Source organism: Phoenix dactylifera, chromosome 15 (genome assembly GCF_009389715.1).
Source record: "Phoenix dactylifera cultivar Barhee BC4 chromosome 15, palm_55x_up_171113_PBpolish2nd_filt_p, whole genome shotgun sequence".
Lineage (NCBI taxonomy): Eukaryota > Viridiplantae > Streptophyta > Magnoliopsida > Arecales > Arecaceae > Phoenix > Phoenix dactylifera.
This window is the reverse complement of record NC_052406.1, coordinates 10,482,882-10,493,331: the sequence shown is the minus strand read 5'-3', so window position 1 is coordinate 10,493,331 and position 10,450 is coordinate 10,482,882. Positions and strand designations below refer to the sequence as shown.

The following is a 10,450-nucleotide window of genomic DNA, read 5'->3' as shown; positions in this document are numbered from 1 at the left end:
TGGTAAGCTAAGCCGGCAGCTTCAAAGATTATGATCATTGAATTTGTTGAGTGAAACCTATTTAGGGTCATAAGTATGGACAAATAGTATTACAAACCCAAATAGCACGCTGGGACTAGAATATCGATCGTACGAAGGCGGCCATCTCGATATCATTGATTTGGGTGCGTGTCTCTAGCTAACCAAAAAAAAAACAGATCTATAATTCATGCATGCACCAAACCCAGGTGCATTAGGTCCAAGTCTTTGGTAAATATTAAAAAATAGAAAAAGGGACGATTCGTATCAAGACTAAAAGACAGACTTTATGACTAGACAAAGGTGGCATTTTTTTAAGGTAATATTTGTGATTCAAATCCTACTCGAGGTAAAGATAGCAATTTACTTGGTCCGGCTGCCCGATCTGATCAAACCCTAATAAAATGAATTTTATCCAATCTATTGAGATTCGATGGTGGGTATCCGATTTTAAAAATGGCAACTAATTCTTTGCCTTGGTCACTTCAATTGCCCATATTTTTTAAAATTCATCTACATCCCGACGAAGTAGCACAATTCAACCTCGAATATTATAATAATAAATAGAGAACAAAGTATTATGATTGATCGCGAAAGTGATAGAACATGTGAAAGGCTACATGCTAGCATTTGGCTTTCTAAAAAATTATATTTTTGTTTTTTATATTTTCATTATTATGAAAAATTTAGTTTGTTATATTTTATGCTCTAAACTTTGATTTTCTTTAATATTAAGGTTTATGTTTATATTCTATTTATTTTTTTGGTTTATATATAGAAAATATTTTTTAGCTTTATTCAAGCCAATCGATTTAAGCCTACCCACCCACATTTTCCTACGAGAGGGGTACAAATATATAATTCCCAATTGTAAGATAGATGTAAGTAATAACCTATCCGATTCATGTCTTATCTATTGCTATCTCTAATTTAGGAAGAAATTCTTAATAATGAGATGCACCATGTCAATAGTTCGTGACTTACAACTTAAATTTTTATTAAATAAATTAAAAAATAATTAAATTCGATTTATTTATTAAATAAGCAATAAATCACAAACCGTAGAACTTGTTTACTAGAATATGTAGAGTTGAGTTTGGGTTTATAATGATATGTTAACTTGATGTCACGTTGATACCTACAGTCTCAAATCGGTTCAAAACAAGTTAGTAGGTTATACTATCAGCTATTAAAATGATCAAATTAAATTTGACATGCCAAAAGTCTAAATATAAATATAATCCATTTGATGAACAAAGTAGTTATATTCTTACGATACAAACTGATGTACACCAAACCCAAACTTGTTCACTTAGGTAGGGCATATAAATATATATATATATATATTAGATTGACAGGTTATCAGTGACAAGATAGGTGGCCTTGACATTTTTCCGTTCAATTATCGCTGCCTAATCCATTACATCAACGGGTCACATGTGGGCCAAGCTGACTTCAGAAATCGTGCTTGGTGCACGATTTATCCATCATATTAAATTAAATATGTTAGATTATATATTAATTTATTAATTTTTAAAAATTATTTATTTTAAAAAATGATTAAAAAAGAAAATTAAATTTTATTTTATTGGTTGCTGAAAAAATTACTTACAAAAATAGCAACCATATAATTACTATATTTGGTTGAACACAGTCTTATATAAAAATATTACTAATTTTTAATAATGTTTTTGAATAAATAATTTAAATAATATTTTTTTAATTCTTTTATGGCCCAATATGAGATATTTGAGCATTAAAATAGATTTACTCATCTAATGGGAGAAATGAATTTGAGAGATTTACCAAAAAATGGTTAGCTAGTATTATATTTTGAGTTGGAAATGTTATGGTTTAATAATATTAAAAGAAAGGGTATTTGCAAGTTCTAGATGTTTCCATCAACTAACAATTATTTTAGTTTTTCTTCAATAATCGTAAATGGAAAAAAATATCACCTTCGTATTTGTCTCAATTTTTTTCTCAATAAAGTAGCAGAAAAACTCATCACTTATTTTATAATAAAGTACCATTGGCGGCGATGGATCTCGTATAGCTTACCGATCACCGAGAGGAGGCAACGTTCACTCCCAGGCTTGCCAATTGTCCATAACTTTTAGAAACTGGGTGACGTGGCAGATAAATAGCAGTTCACTATTTTAACTCGTACAAGAGCTAAGACACTGGATCCAAATAGGACAGAAGCGACTCTCGCCGCCTGCGGGGACCACCGTGCTTCTGCCCCTCGTCGTTGCCACGCGTCCCCTGACACTCCCTCTGGTTCCCACCCATCTCTTGCGCTCTTCTTCTATAATAAGCGCCAGCATCGCATTCTTTTCACCACCTTCCCCGCCCGGGCAAAATTTTGGTCATTTTTTCCCCTCTAAATTCCAATTAATGGCGATGTGGAGGACGGCAAAGCACGCGATTCGGTCCCTGGCTTCAACGGTTCCCGATGTCTCTCCTTTCGTGAGACAGCTCCATGTAATCCTTTTAAAAGTTTCCTTTTTTTTTAAATTTTTTTTTTAGCTATTAATCGGACTTGTTTTTGGTGATTTCTTTTTGATCTCACTGTTTGAAGTGTTTCAACGAGTTCCAGTGTTTTCGATTCACTTCTCTTTGTGCCTTAAATCTTGTTTGAAAATCAAGTTTTTAGTTATTTTGTAAAAATAATCCATAAATTTTCCATTTTTTTAATTGGTTTGAAGAGCTACTTGCAGGAAGTTTCGGGTCATTTGCTTCAATTCTCGCGATATAGAGTTATTTGGAGTGTTAGATGTTTTTGATTTATCTTGCTATTTCTTTATTATGATACTACTAGTTACTTTTTTCTTAAAAACATGTTCCTTTGGCTTTAAGTAGTGCATTTTTTTTTTGTAGAAGTTAAACTGCGAGTTTTCCATCTGCAGTGATTCAGAGGAGTTCTAAGCGTTTTTTTCATTTTCTTTGCTAATTTTCTAAAATAATACTGCAGAGAGTGCTAAAGTTAAGTTTTTATTCTTAATGATGCTCTTCAATTTGTATATAAAGCGATCTGCTAGGTTATGTTTCCTTCTTTTGCTCTCTGGCTTTCTCTCTATTTCCTTTCCCTGTTTTCTAGAAAAAGAGAACGGAAAACTTTGGAGTTATACTGAGTATGGTCTTGATGGATGGAATTTTTTCTTTCGTGTGTCATGTTTATGGAATCGAAGAATTTGGTTTGTTGGGAAAAAAATTTAGCCAAAATCATTCTCTCCTAACTAAATATGTAACTTGTAATTTTCTAAAACAGTTTCCTGTCTTAAATCTTGTCACTGCCACTACGTTTCCTGGGATTTGAAGTGAACTTCTTGGATCATTTTTAGCCATTTGATCACCATATTGCCTCAAAGTACAGAATTGGTTTTTGATTTCTTAATATCATGCAGGCTTCCCCTGGGAGCAAAAAGATTGTTGGGGTGTTCTACAAGGCCAATGAGCATGCGGCGATGAATCCTAACTTCTTAGGCTGCGCTGAAGGAAGCCTGGGCATTCGGGAGTGGCTGGAATCTCAGGGCCACCAGTACATTGTAACTGATGACAAAGAAGGCCCGAACTGTGGTTGGTATATGACGATTTACTGATTCTATATATAAGCTTTAGATTTTAATGTTTAGAAGTTAGTTGAGTGATATTATGCATCAAGATCAACAAATCATTCCTTTATGAATAAATTTAAGCATAACAAGCATTTTTCTGTTCAAATCAATGCATGGATAAATTTGTCAAATACTACTTAGTAGAGCTAGTTACATGGAAGATCAGAAGAGAGCTAGACTTGGAAAGGGGCCCGCATGGATGTCTGTGATAGGGTCCGTGAGCTGGATGGATACATAAGAAAACCATATTGATGCAGGAAAGACTTGACAAACTAGGGTTTGATCATGGATTTAACTCTGGATAGTTGATAAGTGAAAACGGTACAAAAGAATTCACCAAATTGACTAAAGTTCATGGCCAGGGCGTTTGATTGTCACATGGATAAAGATAAAATCATATAGGGATGCTGTAGCTCCCTTAGCTAGTATGCACTGTTTAGCTTGTTTGGATTCACTCAATTATGAGCGAGCACATTTTTTTTTGGGTTTGAAATTGCCTCAGAGTTCTGCTGCACTGGACTGCTTACTTCGATTGTATTACCTTCCCGAAGAAGTAACACTGTTAAACAAAAAAAAAAAAAGAAAAAGAGGGAAAAAAGAAACCATTGACTCTCTCATTGGTTTATGTTCTTTTGCAATAATCTTCTGCAGTTTGTACTACAAATATAATATGTCGACTTTGAATTTTACTCTTTATTCAGGCGAATTTGGTGTATTCATGAAACATTTTACAATGTAAAAACAAAAGTGAAATTCAAACCTTACAAACATTATATGTGGTTCCAAATATTCATGAATGATACATTGTTTTAGTTTCATCTTTTTTGTGATTTTTTATTGAGTTATACGTTTCGTTTTCAAGTCATAAAATTATATATATGTATTTATAATTATTAATCCAAAGTTCTCTTTGATCGGATATTACAATACTAAAATTTTTGTATTTTCTTACCCAGAGCTTGACAAACATATCCCTGATCTGCACGTTTTGATATCCACCCCATTCCATCCAGCCTATGTTACGGCAGAGAGGATCAAGAAGGCCAAGAACTTGCAACTTCTTCTCACTGCTGGGATTGGCTCTGACCACATTGATTTGAAAGCAGCAGCTGAAGCTGGACTGACTGTTGCTGAGGTCACTGGAAGCAATGTGGTCTCGGTTGCAGAAGATGAGCTCATGCGAATTCTCATTCTTGTTCGGAATTTTTTACCTGGTTATCATCAGGTGGTTAAAGGTGAATGGAATGTTGCAGCCATCGCATATAGGGCATATGACCTTGAAGGCAAGACCGTTGGGACAGTTGGGGCTGGCCGCATTGGAAAGCTTTTGCTCCAGCGTCTGAAACCTTTCAACTGCAATCTACTGTACCATGATCGCCTCAAAATGGAACCTGAACTGGAGAAGGAGACTGGAGCAAAATTTGAAGAAGACCTTGATGCTATGCTTCCTAAGTGTGACATTGTTGTTATCAACATGCCTCTTACTGAGAAAACGAGGTATGTTTTTCTTCATCTATCTAGATTTCTTTATTATGAATTTATTTTTTTCAATGTTATTTACTCAGAATCCTTAAGGTTTCTATGCAAAAGTGACAACTTAAAATTAAGTCTGTTCAATATGAAATGGTCCATGTCTCTAGAAAAATTGTTTTGACATAGATTGCTCAGGAAAAAATTACTCTAGAGTCAATTTATCATAAATGGTAGCTTTCTAGAAGCATATGTAGGAATTATAAAGTTATAAAAAGTGGCTAAGATTACTTCTTGGTTGTTATGGAACTGTAAATAGCACTAACCAGGATGCTGGTTGCCATATCTTTCGTATAACTTGAGTTATATACTTCATGACATTAGCTTTTCTCACTTAGTTTTATGGTGACAATGAATCACGCGACTGAAAGATATGGTATGCTGTTTATTTTATATCTACAGTTTTCATTTTCCATTTGGCTTCCACAAAGTGCTACTCAGGGTGATGTTGTTATCCATTTTCATGCTGGAACTCGTGTCTTTATCAGCATAGGAGCATCTATCTCTGCATTTTTTAAGGTTTTCAGAGCAAAGGTATTAAAATTTGCCTGCAGTTGAAGTTCCAAAAATATTAAACTTTTCCTCAACAACAAGGTGTCAGGATAACCATTCATGTAATTTTTGCAACTCCTCAAGTACACTATTGGTATGGATATTACCTATTCAAGATGCTTTATTAAGAAAAAATAATTAATGCTACTCTGTTCAGGTAAGGTTCAATCTCACAGTGCCGATTGAGATTGAACTTGTTAAAATTATAACAGAATGGCGATGATCATAAAATGGAGCTGCAAATTTAGTGTCACCAGGTGTAGCAAGGCTGTGATCATTGAACTTTAGCTATTTTGCATCGTCTGTCCATTGATCAGGATATAGACTTGTTCACAATCTTTTGAAAATCTGTTTACACATATCCTATTCTATTAAATCTTCATCTTCTTCACTATGTAACTATTCTTTGTTCCAGAGGAATGTTTGACAAAGATAGAATTGCAAAGATGAAGAAGGGAGTACTTATTGTAAATAATGCCCGAGGAGCAATAATGGATACTCAAGCAGTTGCAGATGCTTGCTCCAGTGGCCACATTGCAGGTATTTTTACTAGTTATCTGCCGGTTTTGCATGAGGAACAATTGAATCTCCATCTGAAATTCTGCTTCTCATCTGTGAACATTTACTTCTTGTTCATTATGGACACCTGATATGGTCTTTTATGATACTCAATCCCAGTTTGGATCTGGATGTTTGACGCATAGCTTTTAAGTGGAGTACTTATATAATCTTTCTAATAATGCAAGGTAAGATTAGGAGTGTAGAAATTTATGGAGGATTTAAGTTACAATGATCAGAGCACTTCAAATTGTTATTCCTGCACATGAATGAGTCTGTCTTAGTAGTTCATTGAAAAACCACTTTACTGTGGCCATGTGGTCTTTGAAGCCGGACCAAGCTGGTTTTGCTTGTTAAATCTTCGTTGTTTAATTTTGCACTGAGGTTGCTGTCATAAACTGATAACACAGCTTGTCTAATCATTATATTGCTTATTTTAACTAAAAGTGAAATTTGGTTGGTCTTGTATGCTACAAACACCTTAAATTGTTGGGTAGAATGAAATTAACTGGAAACAATAGGTTAAATTATGAAGAGATGATGTGAAATTATATGCGGATCTGTCTGTGAATTATAGACAAGCAAGTGTGAATATGGGATGGTCCATTAATAGGTGTCAAGAATGATAATCAAGTCTCATGACAAGGATTTTGAGACCAAACTAAATTTGATGTGAATAAAACGATAATGCTTGGCCTCAAAGCTGTAGAGATGTGAAGGCAGCAATGCATAGATAGAGGCCTATTATCTGGTGCAATGATATGGCCTAAAATATTTGTCAAGCATGTGAAGTAAAATCAATTGATGTGATTTCGTTAGGGCTGCAACTTGGGCAGGTTAGGTCAGGTTGAGGGCAAACCCAAACCCAACCCGACCTCTAAAACACCAATCAAACCCAACCCAGTCTCAGGTTGGGATTTTTCTAATTCAGCCCAAGCCAAGCCATCTTAAGCTAAATTGAGGCCTCAATAATTGGTAAATTTGAATAGTACACTTAAACATAATATAACAATATTAAAGATATAATTATATAAATATATAAGTAATATATATGAAATATAAATACAAATTATTTGTTTATCGGGATGGGTCAGGTTAAGTCAGGTTCAGGTTACGTTGAAGGTCGACCCTAACCAATCCTTCTTGAGGTTAGGCTGGATTTTTGAGTACAAGCCGAACTCAAATTTATTTTACCCAATAAGCAGGTTGGGTAGGCAGGTTCGGGTTGAGCCCAACCCAAGTTGCACCTCTATATTTCATGAGTAAAGCAGTGATTTCTTGAGCAGAGAACAATTCAAACATCTATAAAGGATGCTTTACAATGAATTTACAAGGTAATGCCGTGATGCATCTGATATAACAACAAATCCAAGCAAGGAATGTCGGAAGTTAAAAAAGGAACATATTAGATTGCTAAATCACCTAGCAAAAGAGCATGTAGGGTCAGAGGAAAAAAAAAACTCGAGAGATGATGGGGGCTAAAGTTGAAGCTTTTGAGTTAGGGCATGGAAAAAAATGATGTTTGTAGAATGTACCATAAGTGCTCAATATAATGCATAGAACAAGAATTGAATGTCCAGAAGGGGATGCGATTGAGTTTCAAAGTTCGAAAATAAAACAAGAAGAAAGGGGTTGCAACAGTTTGTCACAATCCAAATCAAGGAGTAAGCCTGAAACTATCAAACTAATACAAAAAGATCTATAGTTCGCTGGAAGAAGGGGTGGGGGTGTGGCAATGGGAGAGAGTAGAGAGAGGCTCAAGCTCCAGGGTCATTAAGAACCACCAATGAAGCCATGTTTTGATCGCAAATGTAATTTCCAAAGCAAAAGAATATGGAAGACCCTACTCAAATAAGTTTTGGCTGACATGTTTCCTATTGACTGATTGGTTGAGAAAAAGAATCTCAATAATTACAGAAGGATTGTTAATCAAATTTTAAGAGGTAAGTAATTAAAAATCAACTTGATTTCTTGATCCCCAGTAAGAGTTCCCTTTTAGTAAGGATTATGTCGAAGTGACCCTACACACTGAAAATAGTGCTCGATTTGCATGATTATAGTGGCCGACTGGTGATTAAATAGTGGATGTGCACTCCTCCCAACAAAAAACACGGTAAATATTAATAGTTTGACCTGGTTCTAGCAACCCGCAAGGGAGGCTCAACCAAGATTCTAAACCCTGGTAATGGACCCATCTTGGTTTGCTTCTAGGATGGTGTGGAGTTGGGACGGATGGACTGAAATAGTCAGTAACAACAAGAATAAGAGGAAAAATAATAAAGAAAAAACTGCATCCCATCTGCCCTCATCAGGGTGCACCCCACGTATCGCGACACAACTGGGACTTACGACCTGTTAATGGACTGATGTCCAGCAGGTGTCCCAGGTGCCAGTTTTCTATCAGAACAGTATAGTACTGTTGGTTTCATCCTCTTCCATTGAGATCTAAATCCTTTTCAACTGAAAGTAAGACCTGTTAAAAATTTCTGCATGACTTATTCTAAAGTTTCAATTCAGTCTATTCTTTTTTTCAGAAATTAATATAATGAAATGGTGCTCTGAGTTACTATTTTTTTTTTTAAATCTTCAGGTTACGGTGGTGATGTGTGGTACCCCCAGCCAGCTCCAAAGGATCACCCATGGCGATACATGCCCAACCATGCAATGACGCCTCATATTTCAGGAACTACCATTGATGCCCAAGTATGCCATTTGATATTAGCTACGTATACTTCTGCTCTTTTACTCTTTCTGATGGATGGCCTGATTACTAAATTTAAACTGAAATCATGCAGCTGAGGTATGCTGCTGGAGTGAAGGACATGTTGGATAAATACTTCAAGGGAGAGGACTTCCCTCCACAAAACTACATCGTCAAGGAAGGTAAACTGGCGAGTCAGTACCTCTAATCACACTTCTCTTTCATTCCTGAAGAGGGACTTCTTTTGTATGAATCTGCGAGCTGTTCTGTCAGAAATCGAAATAAATCCTACAGTTCGCTGTATGGATCTGTTCACAAGTCTTCTGTTGAAAGTAATGATGTTGTCATTACACTATGTTGGCTAGCAATAAAATTTTCTTTCAGCTGGTTGTGCGTTGCGGATGAACGCGACAAATTGATTCATATCATGGTTGCTTTGTTTGCATCAGTGGTGTGTTTTTCAGCAGTCTGGTTGAGTTTCTTGGTAGGAGTTTGATATCATTTGTTTTAAAATTCGGGAATATTGTACCATGTGCATGGAGAGGAAAGGATCGGCAGAGATCATGTTGGTAGATATTATCCATTCATAAAATCCAATAACCTACTGCCTCACTGAAACTTTGATGAGCTAATCTGGAGATGACACTTTAAACCTCATGGCTGATGAAGTTGCTTGTGAGAAATTGCAGGAACATCCCTGGCAAATATAACATTCCATGCGTTTATGAGAAATAATGATACAATCAAGGTTCACCGTCTCGGTACTGGCCTTCATATCGGTGCCACTCTAGTATAGTGTTAGTATGGTATGGCACAGAAATTTTTTTTACGTATCGAGTGCTGGTACGCCATCCGAATCAAGTATCGGTACCGAATTGGTATGGTAAATTATGTATTCTACTGTTTGGTTCGGACCAGTACGACGTACTTTGGATATAATAGTAGTATTGTTAGGTGCTTAACTAAAATCAATCGAAGTGAAGCTTCTTAGATGTGGTAATGAGAGGCAGCTAATTGACTCTCAAAGCAAGGCATTGATGTCATTGGTCATCTCCAACTGGTTAATTTTCCCTGGCCCTTCATCTTGGCTCAAATTGGTTGTTTTTGACCGTTTGATTAGTGCAAGCATGCAGCCTGTTGCATTCTTGAAGAGAGGGAGATTCACATAAGCATGAAGTGTCATATTGTGTGCGCGTGCGTGCATGCACGTGCGTGTGCACGCTTGGAAAAATCCCTTATTTCTACATGTACCATGGTACTTACGCGACATGATTTAGGTTCTATATAGATGCATATTGTGAGGACCTGTGCGGGCATGTGTTTAGTCCCACATCAGTTATTCGCTGGGTAGATCTTGAGTACTTATACAGGATCAAGGAACCCAAATAATAACTTTCGGCTAGCCATTTTGGGTGAGATCCTGGGTTGTTACAATGGTATCAGAGCGGACCCGGCCCATAACTTATGTGAACTA

The 10,450-nt window shown here is 36.1% G+C and overlaps 1 protein-coding gene across 1 annotated transcript; it reads left to right on the top strand.

The window, feature by feature from the left end:
- Positions 1-2,333: 2,333 nt before the first annotated feature.
- Positions 2,334-9,399, top strand: LOC103705850 (formate dehydrogenase, mitochondrial). Its single transcript, XM_008789733.4, has 6 exons — positions 2,334-2,502; positions 3,426-3,597; positions 4,592-5,132; positions 6,133-6,257; positions 8,866-8,978; positions 9,071-9,399. The coding sequence occupies exons 1-6, from the start codon at positions 2,416-2,418 to the stop codon at positions 9,182-9,184; spliced, it is 1,152 nt and encodes a 383-aa protein (XP_008787955.2). The 5' UTR covers positions 2,334-2,415; the 3' UTR covers positions 9,185-9,399.
- Positions 9,400-10,450: the final 1,051 nt, after the last annotated feature.

What these genes read in the sequence shown, in the direction of transcription:
- LOC103705850 (XM_008789733.4), top strand. Translation starts at nt 2,416, where the DNA reads ATGGCGATGTGGAGGACGGCAAAGCACGCGATTCGGTCCCTGGCTTCA. An exon ending in CAAAGAAGGCCCGAACTGTG is followed by an intron (nt 3,598 to 4,591) that starts GTTGGTATATGA and finishes TTTCTTACCCAG; the next exon opens with AGCTTGACAAACATATCCCT. An exon ending in CTCCAGTGGCCACATTGCAG is followed by an intron (nt 6,258 to 8,865) that starts GTATTTTTACTA and finishes TTAAATCTTCAG; the next exon opens with GTTACGGTGGTGATGTGTGG.